The 26,152-nt window shown below is 51.2% G+C and overlaps 3 protein-coding genes across 4 annotated transcripts in view; 1 reads left to right on the top strand and 2 right to left on the bottom strand.

Annotated features, from left to right (window-relative positions):
• Positions 1-16,546, top strand: part of DCAF1 (DDB1 and CUL4 associated factor 1) — an 88,120-nt gene extending 71,574 nt beyond the window's left edge. For both annotated transcript variants that reach the window (XM_045989910.1, XM_045989911.1), the window contains 2 exons: positions 7,367-7,619; positions 11,829-16,546. In XM_045989910.1, the coding sequence (XP_045845866.1) occupies positions 7,367-7,619; positions 11,829-11,887 (312 nt within the window). In that variant the 3' untranslated portion in view covers positions 11,888-16,546. The remainder of the gene's footprint in view (positions 1-7,366; positions 7,620-11,828) is intronic.
• Positions 16,198-19,275, bottom strand: RBM15B (RNA binding motif protein 15B). The gene has a single exon (XM_045989913.1). It carries the CDS (start codon positions 19,155-19,157, stop codon positions 16,476-16,478), a length of 2,682 nt encoding a protein of 893 aa, XP_045845869.1. The 5' UTR covers positions 19,158-19,275; the 3' UTR covers positions 16,198-16,475.
• A 2,220-nt stretch (positions 19,276-21,495) lies between these two features.
• Positions 21,496-25,214, bottom strand: MANF (mesencephalic astrocyte derived neurotrophic factor). Its single transcript, XM_045989914.1, has 4 exons — positions 25,052-25,214; positions 24,194-24,321; positions 23,332-23,473; positions 21,496-21,925 (listed from the first exon to the last, which is right to left on the bottom strand). The coding sequence occupies exons 1-4, from the start codon at positions 25,134-25,136 to the stop codon at positions 21,741-21,743; spliced, it is 540 nt and encodes a 179-aa protein (XP_045845870.1). The 5' UTR covers positions 25,137-25,214; the 3' UTR covers positions 21,496-21,740.
• Positions 25,215-26,152: the final 938 nt, after the last annotated feature.

Below are 26,152 nucleotides of genomic sequence, written 5' to 3'. Positions count from 1 at the left end.
GAAGATAATGTTGTTGAACTATTTGTCAGTATATTACAGTGGTACAGACCATCTCGTCCTCTGGCTTCTTTCATCGCTACCCTTTTCACTTGTAGATCATTACCACCTATCAGTTGTCTCAGGCTTCTAGGATGTTACATGTTGTACTGTAAATCTGAAGCAAGAATTGGGTTTAAGTTATTTATCAGCAAGCACCATTATTCCTACCCTCCTATATCTTTGCAATTTATGAGGGAGTGGAAATAATAGTCATGAGTCGGTGACCTGTGGTCCAGTCCATGTGGTACCCATTGTCTTTGAGGAGGAGGTCAGGAAAAGAGAATCTGGCATTGCCCTAGACATCTTAGGATCTGGAGGGCTGCTGTTCTTGGGGTCAGCCTCATTCTTCTTGCAGACATGAAGTGATGAGAGGTGAATTTTCTCATGACTGGCTATGGAAGCAAGAGAGAACCGTAAAGGACAACTTAAGAGAAAGGACTTCTTGATTCTTCTCCTGTGCTTCTGTTTAACTTTCCTTTTGGAGAGGTTAAACAGAGATTAGAAAGGGGCGTGGGTACAGTATTTGTTAGGACTTCTATATTTGTGGTGCAGGAGGGAAAAATAGAGACTTTCTTGTCATGGACAGCCAAAGTCGAGAGGGGTGGGCTCAAGAGAACCCTAATGAGTGGTCCTAGGGCCCAGTCCATGGAAGAACCTAGAAGCTTCTCGCTGGGAGGGAACTAGGTGTCTTTGTAGGCAATGTAGGTAAGTTAGCATTGCTTCTGGATTTCAAGGCTTTTTTCATTACGTACTGACACCACTGTACTTAGGGATTATCTGGTGCATTTCATATTTAAAGGATCTCCTTAGAGAACTGGTTTTACTCTTAAGCCCTTGGCATTTTGATTTTGATTTAGAGGTGTTTTAGTGGGATATACCATATCTGTCTAAGCACATTTCCTTTGTATTCTGATTTCTGTTGATTCACACATCCTCCTGGAACCTTGCAGTAGTGTTTGCAATATTTACTGTCTCCATTAGATTTCTCTCTTCCCTGTGCCAGCTTGATTTTATTTTTAACTCACTTTCCTTTGTGTGCTTCACCTAATTTTAAAATTAGAGATTTAATTTTCTTACAAGTCATTTGCCATTCAAAGTTTTGTCCTAGTCTAGATATCTGCTCTCAGGTCTTCTCAGATGTCCCAGGTATGACTTATATGGCTCAGGGATGCCAGCACCTGTGACTGACACCTTTGAATTTGCCTTTTCACCTTAGCAAAATAAAATTAGAAGTAGGAATGGTCAATTGCCACCTGATGAAATGGTCCAGTATAAAGTGCCTAAATAAATATATATTTATTTATAAAGCTTTATTGAGATATAATTTACATAACCCCAAAATGGTTGTCTTTTACCCTTATGTTTCAGTAAGTTTGGAGATTAATAAGAAAGGATGAATAGAATCAACATATTGTTGAATGAAGACATATATGATGTATTTGACATCCATAAATATTTGGTTCCTGAGGTTGCTAGTTCTCCAGCCTTCAGGTGTTTGATGAAAGCAGAGATAAGCTCATATTATCCAATGGAATTTTAGTATCTGTAGGAAAATTATAAAACCAAAATTATAAAAACCAAAAATTAATTGATCATTATTTGTAGATTTTGAAAAGGCAGTACATTTCAACTAATTATAGTTAACCTTAAATTAAAAAAGCAAAAACAAGGGAATAATGCTCTCTTTTCTCCACTCCATTTTGGAATCTGGGACACACTGTGTGCTCTGCTTCCTGTGTGTTCTCCACTGCCTAGAAGCGGGTGGTAAGAATCTTGACTGATTACACACCTGCTGTAAGCTGGACATTGATTCCTGAAAGGTCTTTTTTCTCCCCCCTAAATTTTTTTTTTTTAAACTTTTTAAAAATTTGACAGAGAAGAGAGAGAGATCACAAGCAGGCAGAGAGGCAGGCAGAGAGAGAGGGAAAACAGGCTCCCCGCAGAGCAGAGAGCCTGACGCAGGGCTTGATCCCAGGACCCTGAGATTATGACCCGAGCAAAGGCAGAGGCTTAACCCACTGAGCCATCCAGGCACCCCTCCCCCCTAAATTTTTAAAGTATCTCTGAGTTAGATTCTGTCTGAGGAGAAAAACACAAGTGTTTGACTCTGAAATGAGCCTTTTAATGATTGTTAACAGCAGGAACAAGTGTCAGAAGGAGAAGCAGGAGTTTACTTTATAAAATATGACATGGTGAATGAATTGTCAAGAGAGTATGTTTAGGTTTTATTATTTATTTATTTAAAATATTTATTTACTTGAGAGAGAGAGCACAAATGGGGGGGCGGGGCAGCAGGCAGAGGAAGAGGGAGAAGCAGGCCCTCCATCGAGCAGGAGCCCTGTGTGGGGCTTGAACTCAGGACCCTGGGATCATGACCTGAGCTGAAGGCAGACACTCAGCTGACTGAGCCATCCAGGTGCCCTTAGGCTCAGGTTTTAATTACATTTTTATAAAGCTATCATAGTTTTTAGATTAACAGTTCTTAAAGCATGACCAGAGGTTTGTTTTTCTAAGAGGTTGGTTGTATTTTTGAAGGTAATATAAGCTAAAAGCTATTTCTCTTGAAAATGAGACATGTATTCAAGAAGAATTTTGAATGGTCTAGAAACAAATGCACTAATTAAAAAAAATCAAATTGTTTAAGTCCTAGAAAACAAGACAGTTGGATGTAGCAGAGAAGGTCAGTGGAGTACCTGGAATCAGCTTTTTGGTTCTGTCCCTGGGAGTCTGTGACTAGGGTATATTACAGAAAAGGAGAACTTTAGAACCAGAAGGTACTCAGAGGACATCTTCATTAGGGTTGCCTTCACAGTTCCTGGGCAAACTTTCTGAAATTCACCTGGGTGAGCTTCACTTAGAAAGGTTGGTTCTGTCAGCCTGGACCCTGGGTGTGGTTTAGGAATATTTTGGAAAACTTTTTTCCCAGGCGCTTCTGATGATCACATCTGAGTAGGAGCCACTGATTGAATTAAGTCCCCTCTTTAACGAGAAATTGAGTTTCACAGAAGTTGGCATTAGATCAGGAAATAGTGCTTCTGCTGTATTTCTGGAATATGGGCCATGTTGATGGAGCTCCTGGGGTTTTGGATATGGAAATGGATAAGACCATAGAGAGCTGGAGAGGCTGGAGACGAGGAAGAGAAGGGAGAATGTGCGTGAGGGGGGAGCATTCAGTGAGTGTAATGGGAGTGGACACAGGAGGGAGTCCTGGGGACCTTACATTTGTGGGAAATAGTAGTGAACTGGCTGTGAAGCCACTGGAGTGGGAAAAGTGAAAGATGGTGTGAGATTTTCACCTGGTAACTGGGAGAAGTATAGAAAAGTTACTGGTTTTAGAGGTGCTTTGAGTTCAGTTTTAGAATTAAGAGATTTTAAGTTTCTGTGGTACAAATGGGTGGAGCCATCTGAGAGTTCAAAGATTCAGGAATTAGTGGAAATTATGAAGGCAGAAATTAAAGTTGTAGGAACCTTTGTGCAAAGGAGATCCGCAAGAGACCCGGTACAGATGAGCCCGTGTGGAGGCCAGGATTGTTGTCACCAGAGAGAAGCCCCCTGGTTGGCCTCCAGGCCTGTCTGTTCCTCTAGGAAGGTTGCAGTCCTTGTAACAGGAACAGTAAACTTTTGTTGAACACTTCGTATATGCTGGCTACTTTCCAAAGAGATTATGTACATATATGTGTACACGTCCCCCCCCCCCCCCTTTAAATGCTAACAACCCTATGAGTCGAAGGAAATCATCCCTAAGTCAGTTATTGTATCGGTTGAGTTCAGTGGCAGCATCCTGGCTCTGGAGCAGACACTGTTAATTGCTGCCCTGTGGAGTGCTGCGGGCAAAAGCCGGACTGTCCAGTGTTGGGAGAAGAGAGAATGAGGGATTGAGTGAGCAAGTGGCAGCGGGTCCCTGGAGGTGGGGAATAGGGTTTGGGTGGAAGCATTGTGGAGCCTGTGTGGATGGGAAGTGCTTAGGTTTGGGCAGCCTGGCCCTCCTCAGAGAAGATGAGAAGCCAGTGGGGAGAAGCGTGAAGGTGGGTGTGTGGGAGGTGTGGTGGGTGGCTGAGGTAATAACATCCGGAGAGGACTGCGGCTCAGAGCGTGAGTGGAAGGTTGGCTTCCTACTCAGACCAGGGTTAAGTAAGGTTTAGATGTGGAGATGGGACCAAAGGGCAGCTGAGGGAGCTCATGCCAGTTGACTTCTCTGTATAGGAGGGGAGTGGGTGGTTGTAAAGGAGGGGAGCAGGGCTTTGGGGCTTTGGACAACCATGAAATTGAGTTAGCAGTGGAATTGGGAAGAGTTTTGGTATTTTTCCTGTAGGAGAATTTATTAGAAGTTCAAAACATCCTGGCCCTGAGTCCCTCTAATTCTGTTTCCAAGGCCTTAAAGTCTTAGAGAATTTTTTAAAACCCCATAATATTCCTAGATTTAAAACCTTATTTAAATGTTGTTGGAGATGATTCTGGATTTTAGCAAGATTTTTTTTCATTAAGTAATCATTTCTAGTTTCTTTTTTTTTTTTAAACCACTGTTTGAACACTCCTTAAATCTTTAGATATGAAAGGAAGGGGTTCATGTTGCCAATCAGGTACTTAAACCAACAAAGAATCCTCCTAAAATTACTTCTTAGACTCTCTTCTGAGTTCAGCTACAGAATTAGACCCTATAGTATTTTGTTTTCCCTCCCTCCTTCTTTTTTTTCTTTCAAGTTTTTTTTTTTTTAATCAGAGAGAGCACTATGGAGGGAGGGACAGAGGGAGAGGGAGAAGCAGAATCCCCACTGAGCAGGGAGCCCAATCCCAGGACCCTGAGATCATGACCTGAGCTGAAGGCAGATGCCCAACTGACTGAGCCACCCAGGTGCCCCAGATTGTACGGTATTTTGGACAGATCTTGTGAGTGCGTTTCATGATTCAGGTTTCAGATTTAAAATTTAGAAAGTAAGTTTATGGCCATATCCATGTGTAACAAAATACATGTTAAACCAGTATTGATCATTAACCATAGAGTTTAAATGATGGAGTGATATATTTTACTTGAGATTCAGGTAGAGCCTCCCCTTCCTACTCATTTCCCTTACCTTGTCATGGTCACATAAATTCTCATGGTCTTCTAGGATGAATATATATAAACTATTTCTCCTGCTACAAAATTAAGTAAAGGTTTTAGATTTGTAGTCTTCTGGAAGAATTTGGAACGTTATCTGTAGTTCAGAGCTCAGACCCTGATTGACCTATTTTTCTAGGATTGCTTTTAATTTAGGACCTTTGCATTTCTCCTGGATCAGGTAGGCTTTGATATTTTTAGAAATGAAAAAGAATGGTTTTCCTAAATCTGTGGGCTAAGAGATGTCTGTTTGGACCGTGTAACCTGTTACATACTTACTCAACTGTGGACCTTTAAAAGTTATGGGACATTGAAAATTTATGTTAATTGCCCAGGTTCTCATGCCATGTAATTGGCAGAGCTAGGATTCTAACCCAGGCATGTTTGATCCCAAAGTCTGGGCATTTTCTCCTGTCCCACTCTTTAAATAATGCCATATGTGCAATCAGTAACTATGTATATTAATTTCAGGATCAAAACTAAAAATAAAAAAGTTATGTCATCTTAAATTCTAAATGAATAATTATATTGTCCCTTAGAGGCTTAAGAAACACAGGGCTTTGGATACTTTTTTCTTTAATGTACTTGTTTTTAACTGTGGTACTTTATTAATGGATTAGAACTAATTTTGGTCAAGGCCATGAAAATATGCCTGGAAAAAAGAGGCAAAAATTGTAATCTGGTAAGCACTTTGGATTTTTCCCTGAATCTCGACCCTTCTCCCTTTTTCCAATATTTGTATGAGCTGATAAGCTTGTAGGGGTTAAGGAGCTTGTCTGTGTCTGTTTGTCATTACTGCCTCCAGGCACTGTTAACGCCCTTCCAGTAGGTGAATGCTTAGTAGCCATCTGTATGGAGGAGATAATGTGGCCTAGGCTGTAGAACAGTGGTCTCGGGTGTCATATGTGTTTTCATATTCAAGCATGTGCAAGCTCTGGTCTAGACCGTAGACACATTTGTACAAGTCTTGGGTTTACTGAGTAAAAGGGTTAGTCTTTCCCATATAGCTGCTGGAAATTGTTAAAAAGTCTTAAGTCAAACAGCATATCAAAAAGTCTCTAAAGGGTGGTTCCAAAATTATCAAAAGTCCATAAAGGCATGGCTACTCTAATAAACATGAGTGTACTTTATATTATAGCTGATAAACACTAGTGGCCAAATAAGGACAAAATTTTAGGTTTTATGTGATTGGCGTGCAGCAACACTTAAAAATGTATTTTACGCTTTTTTTCCCCCTGTATATTTTGGGCTTGTTCTTTCTTGACTTTCATTAGGCTGATGTTTTAAGTGAATTTTATATTTTATTGTTGTAGGAATTAGAATCCTTTTGCTACTAGCAAGGTTGACACTTGGTGTTCAAGCAGAAGGAAAAGTGAATGATGGTCACATTTACTTGGGAACACCTGTTATCCTTATCAAAACAGAAGGGTCTTTATTTCCTTTCAAGCAGGAAAGAACATAATTTGGATTCTAGTTGAAATTTGTGGCAGAGGCTAGAATGTACCCTTTCAAAGCCCAGGGTACCCAGAGCCAGTAATATATTTTATTAGTTTTTTGGGTAGTTTTCCTGATTTTGGAAAGATCTCTTAAGAATGGAGGGAAGGACAGTTTCTCTAGCACACTTTGTGTTTTCGTGTGTGTGGCTTGTAACAGAAATTGTAGGTATCTGTTATGTTCTGTATTACACAGTCAGTTTTGTTGGACAGTTAGATCATTGGATACTTATGATAGCGCTGTTAGAGGTTTACTCACTTCCTTGGTTATAAGATGAAGGGCAAGACCTTGAAGGGCTTTGGAGCTGACTCAGCAGCTGTGTTCTTCCTCTGTCTTGTTAAAGCATTGCTTTTTTGTTCCAGTGGCCCAACTGATTTCACTTGACTTGGTTGATGCAGGAGAAGAGAGAAGAGTTCCCTTGGTTTTATTAGTTATTTAGGAATCTAGAATATTGATGGCTGAGACCTCTATGAATGAATTTTGTGTTTTCTTGGATAAGAACTATGTGACCAGTAATGCCTTTGTGGAGTGACCAGTAATCCTTGTCTGAGATGTGCTTTGAGTATCTTGAGGAACTTTTGTCTGTCTCAGTCTTCATTAGATTACCTAGATTATCACTCTCTTTACTGACAGTTTCTCCCCGGTCCTTTGGGAAGAAGGGAAAGACTTCCCACGTGGCCCACATGGGTTAGGTCTCTGTGTTTTTCCTAATGGACCCTCATGCTCTCTTACCAGGAAGAGGAAGAACAGGAGGAAGAAGATGATGATGAAGATGATGACGACACTGATGACCTAGATGAGCTTGACACTGACCAGTTGCTGGAGGCGGAGTTGGAGGAGGATGACAACAACGAGAACGCAGGGGAGGATGGGGACAATGACTTTTCTCCCTCTGATGAGGAGCTAGCAAACCTTCTAGAGGAGGGAGAGGATGGGGAGGATGAAGACTCTGATGCAGACGAGGAAGTGGAACTGATCCTGGGGGACAGTAAGTCTAGGGCCGACCCTGAGGCTGAGCCTTGGCACCCAGGGGAAGGTCCCTTCCCTATACCCTCCCAGCAGGCAAGCCCCACCAGCGTTCTTTGCCCCATATCTGTAGGTTCACCACTCTGGCCCCTTGAGAAAAAGCAGTTTCACGTCTCTGATCCTCTGCTCTCTCACCAGACTGTGTTACTAAAAGGCTGTTCTCTCATCTTTAAAACGGAGGTTGGCAAACTTTTTCTGTAAAGGTTGGACGGTTAAATATTCTATGATTTGGGGACCATATGTGTCTCTTGTAACGCCTCAGCTCTGCTGTTACAATGTCAGAGCAGCCAGAGACCAGGTGTAAGTTAGTGATCATGGCTGTGTCTTAGAAGTAAAACTTTACTTACAAGAATGCGTGGTAGGCTTGGTTTGGCCCATGGGCCGCAGTTTGTTGACCCCTGTTTTAGAGGATTAGCCTTAGAATGGAAGGCCAAAGGTAGTTCTTCCTGAGGGGCAGAGCTGGAACGGGCAGCTGCTTATGGGGTGCTGTGCCTGCTCCTTTCCAAAGTTACAAAGTAAAAGCCCTCTTGTGGAGGAGTCTTTTCCTGTGTCTTTGCCTGAGGCCTCTTGAAGCCAGGTGACAAATGTTTCTCTTTGGCTTGTTTTGTCATCCTTGCTTCCTCTAAGTTATGAAGTACAAGCTCTAATTTTTCTAGTAATTTCCTTTAGGACAGGTTTCTGAGGTCAGGTTTTCTCCTGACTGTGCTAACGAATCCTGAATCAACCAGCTACTAGTTCTAAGAGTCTTCTAGCCCTGCAGTTACATTCTGCCCACTTCAAGAGGATCTGTCTGGCAGCATCACGGATGTATGACACAGATGTATGTCACTGAGAGACGTGTGCTTGCTGTGGTCCTGGTTCTTGTGCTGCCCTAACTGGGGAGTAATCCCTGTGATACCCAGCCATTTTCATGTAGCTAACTAGGCCAGTGTGCTCACGACTGTGGCAGGTATGATGCCTAACATGGTAGCCAGTAACTGCATGTGGCCATTAAAATTTAAATTAAAAATTCATGTCCTCATTCCATGTCCACATTTGTCGTATTTGGTAGCTGTGTGTGGTTACCATATTGAACAGCACATTTGATATAGAACATTGATACAGAACATTTGGTATAGAAAATTTAAATGCAGTTCATTTACAGGATTTCTTTGTGCTGGCCTAGGCCCACCTTATGCCAAGCCTCTTCATTGTAGAGCTTGGTTTTTATAATCACTGGTGTTTGGTGGTAGGAGGAGGAGTGTGCGCACACATGTGTGGTATCAGAGGGTGGGCAGAAGTACTTCTTTAAGCCTTTGTGTAAAACATTCTGTTCCATAGTGACCCAGATGCATTTTCTTTGGGATAAATTGTGTATGTGCTTGTAGCCCTCAAATTGAAGGCAGGACGTCTTAGGGGAGACTTTTCTTAAATAAGTCCTCTTGCCAAAGTTGTGTACTGAGGAAGCTCTGTGGAGGCTGTGCCTTCTGTCTGTTCATCCGCTGCTTACCAGCTTCCACACTTGGGGGTTGAGGTGATTCAGTGGGGGAGAACTTGCCTTGTCCTAGCTGTGGTCAGAGAGCCAGGGCAGAGGGATTAAAGGGCAAGGCCACATATGACAGTATCAAGAGTAAAGGGGCAGTTTTTACTGACCCTTTTTGTCATCTGTGAATAGGGCCATGTGGGGTACAGGTTCTATTTCTTTCCGAGTAGCCAGGTAGGCTGGGAGAGCTACTGGTGCTGGTTTGCCTGGCATGAGAATAGCACTAACTTTTTTATTCTTAATTTGAATATCAAGCCACTAAGTTTGTATTTGGCCTGTAAAATTGCTGCTTCCTTTAACTGTTTAGGAAATTCCTTCTTTTAGGCCTAAGAGGTACTGGAAAAACCATAATTCATTAGCAACGAGGATATGCCTTTATTGTGGTAGGAATATTTATGATGTGAAAATGCCCTAATAGTTGACAACTTGAGGAATTTTCAGCTTGGGCTCCAGAATTGAGGTGGCGATGCAGAGGTGGCACAAATAGCGTGTTCTGCCTGCTGTTCGAGAGCGGCCTCCAGGAGCTTACCTCGGGGCAGGCAGAGGGAAATTCTCTGTACCCTTGGTTTGCTGATATTTTGCTTCAGTAATCATCTAGACCATTAGCTCTTAACCTTTCTGAGCTTACGGAACCTTTTAGGATGTGATGAGAGTCCCTGAGACTATAGAAAACCACACCCCTGTGCCACCCCGTTAACTGTGCAAGGCCCCGGATCCCATAGAGACCCAGTGATTGGTTGCAGATGCAGAATCCCAGCCCTAGGAAGAGAAAACACCTTGACCCTGAGGTCTTTTGTGTGTTCTCTGTTCCAGTCAGTTCTACCGTCCCCAAAGCCTGGATGTTATGGAGCAGCAGGTTAAACATTGTAGGGATTGGTTGTTGCCTTTGCCTCAAAGGGCCTTTCAGGGGAGGTCCTGACCAGGGTCTGGGATCCGGTCTCTTCAACACTTGAGGATGCGGAAAGGCTGAGGAAGGTAGAGAAAGAGGAGCCCTGTGACCACCAAGTGGGATTCTGTGCCCAGGCCCTGAAGGTTTTCTCAAACACGGCACCCAGCAGTTGCTTACATAAGATTGTGTCCCGGTCCTCTTCCAGCGGCATTTATACTCTGTGCGTGTTGTTAAGACTCTTAGCAGCTGCACAGCTGGTGGCCAGGTCTCAGGCCAGTGGTGTGCATTGTGAATCTCAGATTGCAGGAGCACTGGGGGAGTCTCTGGAGGTCTGCCACGGCCCAGGACACCGCGCCGGGCTCGGCTTTGGTGGGGGACAGGCCCTACCTTTCCCTGTTGGCAGTTCTTTCTGGAGGTCGTGCAGCAAGGACGTTGCTGATGCTGTTCAGCTCAGCTCCTCAGGTGTGCCTTCTTCTCAGTCCTCACCAGTGGTCAGGCTGTGCTTGCGCCCTTTTACACCCCCAAGCACTTTTTCCAGACCTCCCTTTGGTCTGCATTCAAGACTTTCTTGTATCACAGCCATGTGGTCGTTGATTTTCCTTTATCCACTTCAGTTTTCTTCGTGAAGGGGATTATAGTGAACGAAAGAAGGCTTGGGAACATGGGTGGTTCTCGCCTCAGCTTTCCTGAGAGTTGATTCTCGGGTGCCTGGGAGAGGCTGATGGGGAGTGCTGTGGAACCACTGGTCCCTCTCCGATGGGAGGCCCACACACAGCCTGGGGGCTCAGTCTGTCTGCCCACTTCCTTGGAGACCTTGTTAAAATGGTTTCGCAGCTTCCTGAGCTGTCATCAAAAGGGGGCACCAAGACCTTTCCCTTATCTTCACTCGGCAAATACCAGCATCCTTAGGAGCTAGGTAACTATGTTTCTCTCCAGTTTTGATCAGCCAGACATAGTGTACCTCATTTTGAAGGTTCCTTTGCCTAGTTTCACTCCTCAATGGATCCTTCCAGAGGTGATACTTAATGTGGTCTATTCACTGCCTGAGAAGGCAGATGGTCCAGCAGAGGGCTTCTCCTGTCTAGGAGACATGGTGCCACCTTCTAGGATGTCCTGGCTGCTCCCTGCTGGCCTCCGGCTTCAAGTTTCTAGGTACTTGTTCTGTTATTGCCACACGCTGGCCTGTACCTTTTTGGGAACTCGTTCCCCACTGATTATATTCAGAGGCATAAATCCTGGGTTGACAGCCTCTGCCTTTATGAGGTCTTCTGATAAGAGTGTTGTTGAGTTTAAAAGAAATCTCATTCTTGCTTGGGCTCAGCCTGCCTTTTTAGTGGACGTGTGTGTGTGTGTGTGTGTGTGTGTGCGTGTGCGTGTGTGTGTACGCACGCGCGTGCATGCAGGTGACCCCGGAGGAATGTAAAGGTTGTGAGGCTGAAGGGCTGCAGAGGTTCACTCGTTTCTCCCTCAGCCCTGCCCCTTCAGCGCCCCCCAATTAGGAAGAACCTCTGGAAGGCAGAGAGTATTGCATCCAGGCCCTGTGAAAGGTGCAGGAGCAACAGGTCCCAGGCATGGCCACTGTTGCCAACAAGTATATTCTCCAGAGCCAGCTCCAAGGAGTTAATTGGTGTGTTTTCTTTTTCCTGGAAACGGGTGATTAACTTTGCTCAGGTCTAAATATATGTATATGTAGGGGCTTTTTTCCTGAAAGCTTCCTCTAAGCCCGGTGCATAATCAAGTCTCTCCCTCTTACCTTTCAGCGGACAGCTCTGACAACTCTGATTTGGAAGATGACATCATCTTATCTCTGAATGAGTGAGGAGCCATCACCATGTGGAAGACATTCTTGACAGGCGAGAAACTGAGTCAGATGAATTGAGAACACCTTCCTTTCCCTTTATCTCCCAGGGCTGGCTTTTAAGGAACTGCATGCCCTGCATTCAGAGGATTATGGCTTAGAGAGCCTCACTGGAATCTGAGGGTCCTTCTAAAACAATAACAACCACAAAAAAGACAACAGGGGTTAGGCCCTATTCTCCTTCCCCCTTCTAGGACGGACAGCTCTTTCCTCAAGGGGAAAAAAAAACATGTCTCTGGGGTTATTTCACAATATATTTTCTTTGTATAACGTTCTTTACTTAAAGAACAAGAAATAGTTTTTTATAAAATTTGAAAAGGAAAAAAAAAAACAAAAACAAAAAACCACCAGGCATTTATAACTGAGGGTATGAACTTATATCCACCGGGTCTCTTGTCCCTGCACTTCATTTTCTATGGAAGAAAATGATGTCTAAAGAACAATATAGTGGCATTTTTACATACGTATTTAAATGAAAAGGAAAATCGTGGTTTCTTAAATTGATAAGGATTAAGAATATTTTATTATAAATATAATATATGATTTTTTAACCTGTTCTGTTGCCTCACATGCTGTCAGGTTCAGTGGTTTTCCTTTGTGCCAGAGGTGGGAAGGAAGGCAGTGCTTCTTTGCTGAGTAAATGCCTAGATTCACCCACCTTCATGGTTTGGGGGCAGCAAGGTCGTTGTGGATATTGGTTTTGTGGAGTTGAGGATATAAGTTCACTCCCTCTCTTTTTCTTTGTGATTCAGTTTTTCAGAAATTTTTTTCTTCCCTTTCTCCCCAATGTGGAAATTACAAATCAAAGGCCTTTTTCTTTAATGTAAAGTGTATTTATTTAAAAAAAAAATACAAAATAAACTACAAGTCTGTCTTTGTTTGTTTATGGCCTTTCCCTGTTCTCTTACCAAATAGTGGTCCCTTTCCCTGCAGCTCTAGCCAGCTGTGGAGAAGAGGCCTTCTGAGAGAGGAGTCCAGGATGGTGGGAACTCATTCTGCCCAAATAAAGCACTCTGGGCAGGAAAGTAGCTTAGTCACAGTGTCTAACCCTGGTCTGCTGCCCTCCCCCGAGGGAGTATTGGTCAGTGCCCGAGAAGCACGCTGGGGTGGAGGAGGAGTTGTTTGGGCATGGTCCCCTGTGGACACATCTATCTGTCCTGGGTTCTGACTTAAGAAGGTGGCTCTGCAGTACAGATTGGGCGGAGCTGGGGAGTTGTGGAGGAACATGCTGGCAAAGCTGAGGAGTGGCCACCGCTGTAGTTGGTTGGGTGGCCGTCATTACTGTTTCCTCAAGGGAGAGTTAACAGCGCACGAGAGCTGTCCTTTACGCTGGGCAGTTTGGGGCAACAGGGGCTCAGGCAGGCTGCGTGTAGAGACTGGGCTCTGGCCTCCAAAATCAGCCTGCAGTTGTGGAACTGGGGTACTGCCAGGGGGCGTGCCATGTGCTCTGACCTTTTCACTTAACCCACCTCGCCCTGCTTTCCTCCCACAGTGAAGAGGAGACAACAGTCTCCTCCTTTGAGTTGCCCAAATAACGGCTTCTTGGTTTCTGTTGTGTAGCTAGAGACTTTTCTCCCTTTGGCGAGAGAAGAGGGGACAAATCTGGTGGTGAAGTAAACAAGCAAGACAAGGCGGCTGAAACTCACCAGGGGCTGGCAAAGCCCTTCTGGGCTCGGAGCACCATGTAGTTGGTCACACACCGAAGCTCTCGGTCCTTTAGAGAGCAGAGAGCAGAGGGCTCTGCCCTTAATGCTGCTTCATGCCTCAGTTTAAATGGGCTGCTGACACCCAGCGTGGAGTAGCCTGGGCTGCTGGTGCTGGATGCGTCAAAAGGAAGCGGGTTAAAAGTCACGAAGTGAGAACACTATTCTAGTGAACGCAGCTGAGCTGCTGGCGGGCTCCCTTGACTCTACCAGCAGCTCTTGGGAGTGCCGCAGGTCTCTGGGGTGGAGATGGGGACCTCCGACAGGGAAGCCGAGTTCTGGCTGGCTTGACAACACGCCTTGAAGGGCTCAGGAGACATCAGCCCTCTTTCTTACTATACCAGGGCTTAAGATCGGAGTGACTTAGAAGGAACATGTACAATACCAGCAAACAATGAGGCAAAATTTGCTGTGGATTGTTTTTTTGCCTTTAAGTGACCGTCAGACAGGACCCGAACCCCCAGTTGGAAGCTCTGGACGCCTGCAGTGCAACTGCTCGCTCTCTGGGGCAGGCGGAGATCAATCAGAGCCTTGACCACCCGCCCTGCTAGTCTGTCAGAGTTCACAGAACCTGCTGTGTCTTAAGAGCCAGAGGAAGGAAGTGGTTGAGAAGAGGGTCCAAGGAAGAGGAGCAGGAGGAAGGTCACACAGCGGGCTGTGGTTCTTTACCAAAACTAATTCTTCTGGGGGCCAGAGAACACCTATCCCTGAGGCGTAGACAAGGCAAGGTTTGAAGTGTCTTCTCCAACCAGATTTCCTAGCAGGTTTACATCTGGGGATGCTGCCGGGCGGTGTAGGATTCTGGGTTCTGAGCACCCACTCTGAACAGCCCAGAGAAGTCTTGGACTGCACAGACAAGGCGACTCTGGCCTGTGTGGGACCCAGGCATTTCTCGAAGAAGCCCGCTCCAGCCTCTGGCAATACAGGCTTCCCTGGGATGGCGCAGCTGTGCTCGGCTGAGTCTCCCACAGACTCGCTCAGACCCCTAGCAGTTGTGGCCACAGCGCAAGCACAAACTCAAATAAACGCGCTTAAACACTTCCTTCGTTCATGGTTTCTCTTGTGAACATGTCTGTTCTCTCATGAGCACCAGCTGTGGCCCAGTGAGCAGTACCTCCCCAGGCACCTTCCCCTGTGGATTTTAAATCTCCAAGGTCTCAAAAAGCCACCTCTTTCCCTGTAGAGGCAGGTATCCTCCAGGCAGTCCACACAGCTTCAACCTCCACCTCAGGACAGTTTCTCTCAAAGCATCCCAGCTGTCACCTGTGTTCCTTTGCATGGGCTGGGCCGGGAACCAGGCCCAGAGAGTGGTGTGCCCAGCAGAACTGGGAGTTCCTGGCCAGTCGCCTCATTTCTCTTACTGAGGCTGCTGTTGGCCCCCAGCTCCGACAGCGATCCTCATGAACACTCTGAACAGTGTATCTGGACTCTGTGCTATGTGACAACTGCTTATGACTGGGTTCCCTGCCTGGTCCCCAATGGTGCTGGCTTCATTTGCCCTCTGACCTCATTAGGGACCAGGGATGACCGTATTTTACTCTTTCCAGCCATCTTTTCCTCCCAGCTGGAGGATGCCTCCATATTCCTCCCCAGCTTGGCTTGATTGGCGCTGACTAGCACTGCCCCCAACACCTTGGCACCTGTGACTTCATTTCCCCACAGAAACACCTCCCTGCGGTCCCACTTCTGTAGCAGGGCAAGAGGCCAAGGCACACGCTCCCACCTTATGCCTGGGAAACAGGTACGTCAGGTAAGAGCATCTTCCTAACCTACTGTGCTCCCTTACAGTGTTGCAGAAATTCTTCAGTGTAGGGGTTCAGTGTCCCCTAAAAAGCTTAGCCCCCAAACAAGAAAGGAAGAACCAGAATTCACAAATACTGGGTAAATTTCAAGAATTTGCCAAAAGCATCTTCTTCCCACCTTCTGTTCTGGCATCTGGCCTCCAGTGTCCCCGGGAGTCCGAGGCAGCTCTGCCTCCAGCTGGGGGTTCCTGCGCTGCCACAACAGTCACGTGAAGGCTGAACAAGAGGGGGAGCCTGCGTCTGATCTGTGACCCTGGGGCATCAGTACTGTACTGGTCTTCCCCCCTGGCTACAAGACCACACGACTGCTCAACACTACCTGCTTGCAAAAGGCCTCAAGACTGGGCATGGTGGGACAGTCACAGCTCAAAACGGATGAACAGACAGCGCAGGAAACAAAAACTCTAAAACTACCAAAGGCTATAGAGCTTAGGCTCACCGGCTCTGCTTAGGCAGGCAGGGCAGGGTCCAGAGGCAAAGTGAACCTGCTCTCAGCCAAGGCTAAAAGCAAATGTGAACGTAGTCCTGACTGGGCCTGAAGAGCTGAGGGACTGAGCCACCAACACAACAGGACTCGGGGCTATACCTGGGCTGCAAAGCTGACGTAGGGCATTTGTGTGCATGCAGTGGGGAAAAGTCTTCCATTCACGGAGGAAAAACTTGATTAAACCAGGACTCTGAACAGGATTAAAAATCCATCCTCTGACAAAGGCTTTACTGACAACTTTCCATACAGTTAGTCAAAAAATAAAAAAAAATACAGAACACAGCAGACAGTATCTTGTACACTAGAAATCAACATGACAGGAGTCCCTTTCTCATTGCTGTAAAAAAAACAAAACAAAACAAACAAACCCCCCCCGCCCAGAAAACTAAGAACTTAGTTTTGGTGGGGGTCAGGACTCTGGTCCCCCATCCAATGAACCAAAATAACCCAGCAGAGAATTCAAACCAAGGGGATAGGATGTGGGGAGGGAGTGGTGATCAGGTTTTTAAAATAACTGCTTTTTGTGACACAAATGCGGAGCTGCAGAGAAGTCTGGGCTAGGCAGTGTCTCTTACTATAACTATCACCATGTGTTCTTCTTCTAGCTTGCCCAATGTCCTCAGTGCTGACTGGAGGTACTGCTGTGAAAAGTCGCAGGGTGGGAAGGCATAGAGCATGCCCGTGCTGTCTCTGCCCTTGGACCCACCCACCGGCAGGCTGATCACCCCTGCCGCCTGCTTCTGTTTCAAGTAGGAGACCAGGTTCCTGAGAAGCCGCCTCTGTAGGCCTGGCTCCACCGCGGGCATACCCTCCGTGCCAGGCCCGCTGGGGGTCGCCTGGGTGGCTAGGAGTACCGCATAGCCGTTGGGGCTCCCCTGCTTGATCCGACGCGTGACCTCATCAAGCTTGGGCTGGTCCAGTCGCAGACGCTGCGCGATCTTCAGCTGGGTCAGCTTGCTCCCAGAAGTGTGGTCTTTGAGGAGGCCAGTGATAACCCCTTGGTCCCCCTCTAGGATGTGCATAGATGTCGGAAAGCAGCTGTTTTTCAACACCAGGAGCCCATTCCAACCCAGCTGCAGGGTCTGGGCATACTCGGAAAGATTCTTGAGCTTTTTGGTCTCATGTTTTGGCTCTTCCAGAGGCTTGGCCTCAGCCTCAGCAGTCCGATGATTGCGCTCGCTCTCTCGTGTCTTCTTCCCATGAGAAGAGTCTGGAGCCTCGTGGTGGTGGTGGTGGCTCCGCTCCTCAGCCCCATGTCTGCTGTTGCTGAGGGAGTTGCTGCTGGACTCCTTGGTCCCGTCACTGGAGTGGTTCTCCTTACGGCTGCGCTCAGGAGTGCGGTCAGAGCCCCGGTCCACCTGCGGCCCACCACCCTTGGTCCTGCTCCGTTCCTCGTAAGGGGAGTGGGTTGTCCTCCCTCGGTCACTGGAAAGGCTCCTCCGCTTCCGCCTCTCCTCCCAGGGCTTGGGCAGGCCCCGGTCCCCATCTCCCCAGCGCTCCCCACTCCGGCTGCGCACCGACCGGCTGTAGCCCTCCAGGCTGTTCCGGCGGTCAGAACTTTTACTAGGGCTGGTCCAGTCCCCTTCCAAAAAGGTCCGGTCTCGGTCCGAGTACAGAAGGTGTGGGGGGGTCCTATCCCGCACCCGTAGGTCTGCATCCAGGTTTCGGTGCCGGGTATATCCGTCTGGCAGCAGCTCATAATGCACAGGGAGGGGTGAGGGCTGGTACTGCTGGGGATACCGAGTCTCCTCTGCTTTGGCAAAATCCACCCGCAGCCTCCGGTCTGGACCACCCAAGGGAAAGCCCCTCATTTTTGCACAGGCGGCCTGAGCTGCATCCAAGCTCTCGTACTGGATGTAAGCAAAGCTATCTCCCTTGACGTGATCAATGGTCCGAATGCTCCCAAAGCGGTCAAACTCCCGGGCCAGAGCGGCCAGTGAGGTGTTAGGTCCCAGGCCGCCCACCCAGAGGCGAGTGGTGGGGTTGGCCTTGCCATAGCCTATCTTAATGGGGTTTCGGCCAATCACCCGGCCCGACATGGCCACCTTAGCCCTGTGGGCCATATCTAGGTTCTGGAACTTGAGGAAGGCATACGCACCACCCTGGCCACGGGCAGGTCTCTTAATGACCACTTCCTCAATGATGCCGTACTTCTCAAAGGCCCGCCGCAACTCCACCTCAGACACGCTGTGGTCCAGGTTCCCGATGAAGAGGTTGCGCGTGGCCCGCTGGTCATCTTCAGGCATCAGGTCCTCCTCGCACACAGCAGGGTAGCCGTAGGGGCGCCCGCGGTCGTCATACAGCCCGTAGTAGTCCAAGGCCCGCTCCCGGGATAGTCCCACTGCGGCGGCAGCGGCAGCATCCAGGGCAAAGGCTGCTGCAGCGTGGCGGGCGCGGGGCTCTCGCAGCGGCGGGGCGGCTACAGGGGACAGCGAGCGCTGCTTGTACTGGTAGCCACCGTGCAGGGGTAGGTAGCCGAGCGGGTCGGCTGGCGCCGGCGGCCCCGGGGGCGGCGTGGAGGCGGCAGCGCTGCTGCTGCTGCTTCGCCGGCTGCTCCCGCCGCCGCCACCGCCACCGCCACGCAGGTACACGGGCTCCACCTTGAGCGGCCGGTCGTAGAGCAGCAGCTGGCGGGCCAGGGCGTGCTGGCGGGCCTCGCGTGCGTCCTGCGGGTGCCGGAAGTTCACGTAGGCCACGCGGCCCAGCTCCGGTGTGTGCGACAGGCGCAGGCTGATCTCGCCGAAGCGCTTGAACTGGTGGAAGAGCCGGTCCTCGAGGTGCTCGGCGGGCAGCGCGGGGCTGAGGCTGCTGATGAGCAGCGTCTTGTACTCGGGCGCCGCCGCCGACGAGCCGGGACCCGCGGGCTCGGCCCCGGGAGGTGGCGGAGGTGGTGGCAGTGGAGACGCGCGGGGTGAAGCACCTGAAGCGCCTGGGTCCCCGGAGGCCTTGCCGCCGCGTCCCCCGCCGCCGGCGCCCGAGCCCGAGGAGCGGCCGCTGCTCGCACGGTGATTTGCGTCCCCTGCGCCGCGGCCGTCACGATGCCCACCCCCGCCGCCCCCGCTACCGCGGGGTTTGTCTCGGGCCCTCGTTGGAACGGGATGCTTGGCGCCGCCCGAGGCCTTGTGCGCTGCCCGCCGCCCGCCCGCCTCCGCCTCCCGTTCGCGCTCCCGCGGCCGCTTGGCCGACGATGACGAGCCGCGCCCGCTCGGGCTCGAGTCTCGCTCGCTCTGCCTCTTCATGGCGCCGGCGCGGCGGGCGGGCGGGCGGCCCGCAGGCCCCTCACAGCGGCGGCGGCGGCGGCCGGGGAGGTAGCGCCCCCGGCGCCGCCATCTTGGACAAAAGGACTCGGCGCGGCGGTGGCAGCGGGGCGGGGCGGGAGCGGCGCCCAGGGGCTGGGCTTCGCGTTATCAGGCTGCGCCGGACTGTCACGTGACCCCGCAGCGGGCGGAGCGGAGCTGCGCCGGGCTGGCGTCATCGGAATGCGCCGCCCCATGTCACGTGACCCCCCCCCCCCCCCCGGGCGCGCGAGCGAGAGCTGCCCGACAGCGAGCTCTGGCGCCACCGCGCGGCTAAGGGGCCGGGCTACGCGGAGATTCGGGACCTCGCGAGAACCCGGCTGGTTCGCCCTGTCCCGGACCGCCCCGGGCTGCAGGCCCTAGGCCTCCCGCTTCCGGTTCGGGGGTCCGGGCTGCGTGGAATGGGAGTGGCAGTGTCTTTGGGCGCCAGGCTCCCTCGTCTTGACCCAGCACGGCCTCTTTACTTGGCATCTCCCCAACCTGGCATCTCCACGCCATCTCCCGACTGTGGTCTGGGATAGACAGGCGAGAGGACCTAAGCACGCCGCTTCCTAGGCCCCGTCCAGGACCCACACCCCGCAAAGCAGACATCCTCCGCGTTTACGTATCACGCAGTAGCCCCCGGAAAGGCCGCGACGACCACGGGCTATGAGTCCAAAAGGCGAGGCCCGTATGGGTTCTGACAGAGAAACCCGAACCATGTAACAAACCTGCCGTTTACCGAATGGGAATAGTCTCCTTGGTGCCACAGGGTCCAACCTCTGCTGCGGCCTCCCGAGCAGATAGTGGGCTGTAAGGGCAGCGTCAACAGAACCAAGGGCGAGGAGGCCAAATCCAGTAGTTACCACAGCTTGGACACTTACCTCTCACTGGCTAGTGGGCCAGGACCTCTTCTCCAGAGGTGAGGTGCGGCTGCGGGGAGAATCCTGCCCAGTTGCCCAAGCCCCGTTGGGAACGTGTCATCTCCAGAGAGCTGCTGGGCGCATCGCAGAACCTGACCCAACTTCTGCAAGGAAACCGCAGGGGTGGGAAAGAGCCTACCAGTTCTTTCTCCTCCCACGGTCGTAAATAAAGCTGCTCCTGGAGCAGCTGAGGCAGTTTCAAGGGGAAAGCTCTTATAAGGAACACCTGTTAACAGTTGCCTGCTCTGAACACTTCCAGAATGAGTTAAGCCTTTGTAGATTGCCTTAGGGGTCAGCCCTAGAGCAGTACTGGTTGGGTGGTTTTCCCTGTGCCTGTGTTCAGTGTGGCCTGTAGGCCATGGCTGTCCACCTCCTAAGACTTCTGTCTTGAGGTGTGGATTTTCCCAGTACCTGCTGGGGCCTCAGGGCACTGCACTTGTCAGATCTTAATAGCCCACCTAATTCTCCCAAAGAAGGAAGTCTTGGCCTGAGAGGTAGCTCAACCTTCTTGCCTCCCTCCTAGAAAGCTGGTGTTGAAGATATGAAACATGGGACTGCTGCTGGCTCTCCTTAGTGGACGCCACAGCAGGTGGTAACAAGGCCTATGGAGGCAAACTGAATTTAGCAGCATAAACGATGTGATCTGAGATCTTCTTGGGAAGCACTGCTTTAGTCCTTCCCTTCAGGTGGTCTTGGCAGACCCAAGAAGCAGAGGGTTCTCCACCAAGTCAGAGCTCATGCTGGTAACTGGGTTTCCCAAAGCCATCCCTGGAGAGGAACTGAAAAACCAGACTCTGGGGACAAGACTTCGTTGGTTGGACTTCTCTTGATCAACAAGGTAAAAGGCAGCCTCTCACTGACTTTGTATAAACCAACCCCTGTAAGTCTTGCAAAACCCCAATTAGGCATCAAGCTTGGGACACCAGACCACAAACCAAGCAGACAGCTGGATCTGGATAGTCGTGGGTGGAGGTAGCCAGGCCAAGAGTGCGTCTAGGAACGTGAGGGTACTGAACACTGGCAGTTACTGAGGTCCTCTGAGAAGGCCCCATGAAAACCCCTCCCTCGTACACCAGATTCAACCCCCTGTGCTCCGCACGAAGCCCCACAGCTTCTGACTCCTCTCCTGGAACTCCCACTTGAAGTCACCTCGGGGTGGCGCATCAGGCACAGCCTCCTCCCGGGCTCGCCGCCCCCGCCCCCCCGCCCCGCCCCGCCCCTGACACCTCAGCCAGTGTCCTGCCCTGGCGTCTGCAGCCCTGGTTGCCGAGAGATGAATGTGACGATATCGGACAATTCTTTGTGAACTGGAAAGCATAAACTGGTGGGATCTTCGATAGGGTTGAAATCCCATTTCAGATTCACTTTAATTCTCCAAGGACAGCTAGAAATTTTCTTCCTTTAATAAAAAATTCCCAGACACACTTTGAAGTCCTAGAGTAAACCAGCAACAAAACAAAGTGAATCCCCCCAGGGGGGCGCTGGAGAGCCAGCTTCGTCAGGAAAGCTCCAGGCTTCACGCCTGACACTGTCAGGAGCCCGCCTAAAAAATAAATTACAAAAAGGCTGTGGGGAAGACGCAGGTGAGTTGCTTTCCCCTCAGGTGCAGCAGGGACCAGGCCAACTACAAATCAGTCCGTGAACTGGCTGCCTTGGGGGCATATTTAGGCATCAGTTCGTTAATCTTCCGGATGTAGTCAGACTTCTCCGCGCAGCCTTTGCACGTCTCCCCCCAGTCGTCCAGGATCTTCTTCAGCTCTTTGACTCGGAGCTTCTTCAGGTCCACCGTGCTCAGGTCGATCTGCTTGTCTGGAGGAGAAAGCAGGGAGAGCTGGTGGGAGTGGCTGCAGATACCCCACCCCGTCCCCAGCCCCAGTGCCAGGAAGGGTCACCCCTGCACAGCCCTCCAAGCCCTTAAAACAAGCAGCCCTACTGGTTGGAGGGGGACAGACATTTCAGACACCTGCAGTTGCGTGTCCGTGCTCACCGCCCCGACCTGGGGGAACTGGCCTGAGGCCCCTTCACCAGAAGGCCGCTCTCACCCTGGCAGCATCCACCCGGACATGCAGTGCTGCCCAGGACCGGGACAGAGGCCACGTGGTCCTCATAGAACAAACCTTACAGAAGAAATGTGGTGTTGCTCCGCACCCCCCGTCCCGCCCAAGTGCCTTGACAACTAGTCACAGTAGAGATGAAGTCACTGCAGAGTGACAGCTCCAGGGTGACAGGGCAGACAGATCCCCTAGTTCCAATCTCCCCACAAAGGCCCTGGTTAGGACCTCACTCCCCAAGACTTGTGAGCACAGAGCGACTGCGCGCCAACTGCTCCTGCCCCAGGTCCCTCTCAGGAGACTAGGCATCCTTGACACAAGTGGGCAAACACAGGCCCTTGGACACTCAAGTCACAATAAAATATGTTGGTTTTATAGAGAAGGATAACTATTCCAGGTCATGACTCTGAGCACCTGGCCTGCTTTTTTCCACCAGAGATCCGTTCAACAAGAGGGGTGCCGCAGCGCCTGGAACTCTTGGGCCTGCCTGTCTGCACACAGCGTTTTTCTTCAAAATAATAAAGATCACTGGGCCTTTAGCAGGATGAGCCAATTAAGCCCAGGTCAGGCCACATCCCTTCTCCGCTCAAAACCCGTGTTGCCAGGGCCTGGGTGGCTCAGCTGGTTGAGTGTCCGACTCTCGATTTTGGCTCAGGTCACGATTTCGGGGGTCGTGGGACGAAGCCCCGCACAGGGCTCTACACCAGTGAGGAGCCAGCTTGAGATTCTCCCCCTGCTCCCTCCTTCTCTAAAATAAATCAGTCTTGGGGTGGAAAAACCTCTCTGTGCCCCCGCAACCCAAAACCAAACAAAACCACGTTCCCAACTTCACTCAGATTAAAGACCTAAAGCCAAATGTTCCCCAGTCTGCGAGGCCCTGTGCCCTGCCCACCCGTCCTACACTGTGTCCTCTGCCTGCAACGCTCTTCCGACAGCTCCTCTCCGCTGATCTGCCGCCTTTGAAGTCTGCTGAGTGTCATCTCCTCCACGAGGCCTCTCCTGCCAGATCCGTACCCCCGACCCCTCACTTGGCGCCACCGTCTACTACCCAGCTCATTGGCCGCACTCTTGTCTCTCACCCGCCTCTCCCAGCTAGAAAGTCAGCTCCGTGAAGCCTGAGCGTGGAGGCTCTGTGCTGATTCAGTAAGGACTCGCCACACTCACCATACTTGAGCTCACAGATCTGGCTGTCCTTCTTCTTGAGCTTCTCACAGACCTTCTCCACAGGGATGTGGTGAGCCAGGGGCTTGGACACCTCATTGATGATCTTAGTGGCAGCGTCATCTGTGGCCCCAATGTAGTAGCACTGCAGCAAGAGAGGACAGTGGCCTTCAGGCGGTTCCGCTGGAGGGCCTTCTCCTCCGCAACACACTGACCGCTCAGAACCTCTCTCTCTGGCAGGGCCTCACGCTCCCATGCCCTGCCTGTACTGGCAGTCAGGTTCGGTCAGTGTAAACCCTGGGCTCTTAATACATGCCCGGTTCCGGAGCTGACAGCCTCCAAATAAGTTTGTGAGTCACCAGGATTCAGACCTTTAAACAGAGACAGACAAACCAGCGACTGCCAGGGAAATTAAAGCTACAAAAGTCCTTGGTTCATTAGTAAGGCTCTTGTCCTCAATTTAGCCCTAGCTCCCTCCCCACCCACCCCCTTGCCCAGTTTGTTATCTTCTCGTGTCTTTGCACATGGCCTCTCCTGCTCACAATGGCTGTTCCTCTGCCAGGGATGCTCTTCCTCAGAGTCTTGACTATTCTACCTGCATCTACATCTGCCCTCTCTGCCACGGCACCTGGTCATTTTCTCCAGGACACTCATCCCATGGCATCATTTGCCTGACATTTCTCCCCACTGATCCCCCCAGTGCCCAGCACACAGTAGGTGCTTAGTCAAAACTAACATGATAAAAAGTAGCCCAACTCCAGAATGCATGAAAGCACTCGAGTCCCACACCAGCGCACTGACACAACAGCACACCTCCTGAGCACAAGTGGGCAGGGCCAGCCAGGGAGGGGAACCAGCTACTCACCAACCGATTCTCTTTGCCTCTTGCTTCCCGGCAGAATTTTATAAGTTCTTTTTCAATAGAGGACGGTGAGAATGTGACATCTCTGTCTTTGAGGTCCTGATAAAATCTTCCCAGATAGGAGATACAGACTGGAAAAGAGAGGGAAGGGAGATGCTCAGCAATCACCAAGTTGCACCCCAATCCACCAGGAGGGAACACTGTCAGCAATTTTAATAGGAGACACGGAGGTGAGTTTTTCCATCACCCGGGTTTCTCAGGTGCCCACGGGCCGATAGAACCCGGCTCCGGGTTGCTGGGGTCCCCTGGTACACCCAGGGCACGCGGGGAACGAGCATCACCAAATGACCCCCACACGGCTTCTCCCTGCTCCTTCCACAAAGTTTAAGCCGAGACTGAACACGTGTCCTTGAGATGGGCTCACTGTGACCTCATAAAAGGCCAAACCGGAGAGCGAAGACAAAAACGATCCCAATGCTTCTCATTTCCAAACACAACACCGGACCCCGAGGTGCGGCTCCGCAAGCGCACCAGACCCGGCGCGGTGCTCAAGGCTGGCCCTAGGGGCTCCGGACCTGAGCCAGGGAGAGCCTCTGCCCCAGTGATGGGAAAGAACAAAAACTCCGGCGTTATCGCAATGTCAAGCCAAGTTCTCTGCACGATCGGGTCCCAACTTTTTCTTGTCGGACTAGCTTCCTAGGCCTGGGAGGTGTTTCCTAGGCCGGCGTCTGCCCCTTCTCAGGTGGACCCCGCTGGGACCGGCCGCCGCCCCCTCCCGTTCCAGCTCCGGCCTCTCGGCCGTTCGGTGGTGTTCAGCGCCGCCAAGCCAGCACTGGCGCGCGGACCCCGGCCCCGCCGCACCTTCGCAGTCGCCCGGCCGCAACGTCCGGCCGCCCGGCAACACGCTCAGAGCAAGCGCCACCGCCAGCCCGTGCGTGGCCCACATCCTCCACCACCTCCTCCTCCTCCTCCTCCGCCGCCGCCGCCGCCGCCCGACTGAACCGCGCCCGCCGTGAGGCGCTACCTCCAGGTCCCGGCCGCGCGCCGTAGTTCCCCATTGGCGGGCGGCCCCCGCGCCCTCCCACACGCCGCACTCCTATTGGTCCACGCGCCTGGGAGCCCAGACGGGCGGCTCCACGCTGCCCTTCCCTATTGGCTGGTAGCGTCACCCGCCCTTAGCCCTAGACAGTTGTCGGCCGCTGATTGAACCAGGGCGTCCGGCCGGAAGCGGCCGCGGGGGCGGCGGAAGCGACCCGGGCCGCCATCTTGAGTAGGGGCAGCGGCAGTGCTTGAAGCCGGAAGCCTCGGGGTGGGGTGGTATTCGGCCGCAGCTCCGCGCCTCCGCGCCTCCAGAATTATCCCCAGTACCCCGTGCTCTGGGCCCTACGCTGGCCCGAGAAGCCCCGAGGACTTCTCCTTCCGGGGTCCCCACTCGTGGCTCAGGCCAGCATCTCTGGCGTCAATCGGTGCCCAAAGGGCAGGCTTCGGGTGACGGTCCTTTCCATTTTTTCAAACGATCCCCTGAGTGGGGGACCTAGGCTTCGTGGAGCGCCCGCGAGGCCTGCCGACCAGGCCCGAAGGTGCGCATTAGACTGGAGGCCGCCTTGTTCGGGCTGACCGGACACCAGCTCGGGTGGACAGACGCTGGGCTGGAGGATTTCCCATAGGAAGCAACCCCCCTCCCCAAGCTGCCGTCCCAGGCCCCAGCGAAGCGCCTGGCCTGGTTAGGCGCTGTCGGTGTGCGATCCGAGCTGGCCCGCGTCGGTGGGGAGCTAAAGGGCTGGACTGCTGCCGCCGGCGGCGACGCTCCGGGGATCCCTGGTTGCCTGGAGCGCCTTTTGAGTAGGTAGGGGCCCACCAGTCAGCGGACAGGCACTGGAGAGGGTTTCCTCTTTGGCTGTCCTCCTTTCAGTTTCTGTCTCAAGGCAGGATTTTGGAAAGGCTGGCTCTGGGCAGAGAGAT

Source organism: Meles meles, chromosome 20 (assembly GCF_922984935.1).
Source record: "Meles meles chromosome 20, mMelMel3.1 paternal haplotype, whole genome shotgun sequence".
Taxonomy (NCBI): domain Eukaryota; kingdom Metazoa; phylum Chordata; class Mammalia; order Carnivora; family Mustelidae; genus Meles; species Meles meles.
Note: the sequence above shows the minus strand (reverse complement) of the source record. Positions and strands in the feature narration are given on the sequence as shown.

Bases quoted from the DNA above. Each gene is read 5' to 3' on its own strand.
- RBM15B (XM_045989913.1), bottom strand. From the start codon at position 19,157: ATGAAGAGGCAGAGCGAGCGAGACTCGAGCCCGAGCGGGCGCGGCTCG.
- MANF (XM_045989914.1), bottom strand. From the start codon at position 25,136: ATGTGGGCCACGCACGGGCTGGCGGTGGCGCTTGCTCTGAGCGTGTTG. The intron at 24,322-25,051 runs GTGCGGCGGGGC...TCTCTTTTCCAG, and splicing joins GCGGCCGGGCGACTGCGAAG to TCTGTATCTCCTATCTGGGA. The intron at 21,926-23,331 runs GTGAGTGTGGCG...TTTCTCCTCCAG, and splicing joins GATCTGTGAGCTCAAGTATG to ACAAGCAGATCGACCTGAGC.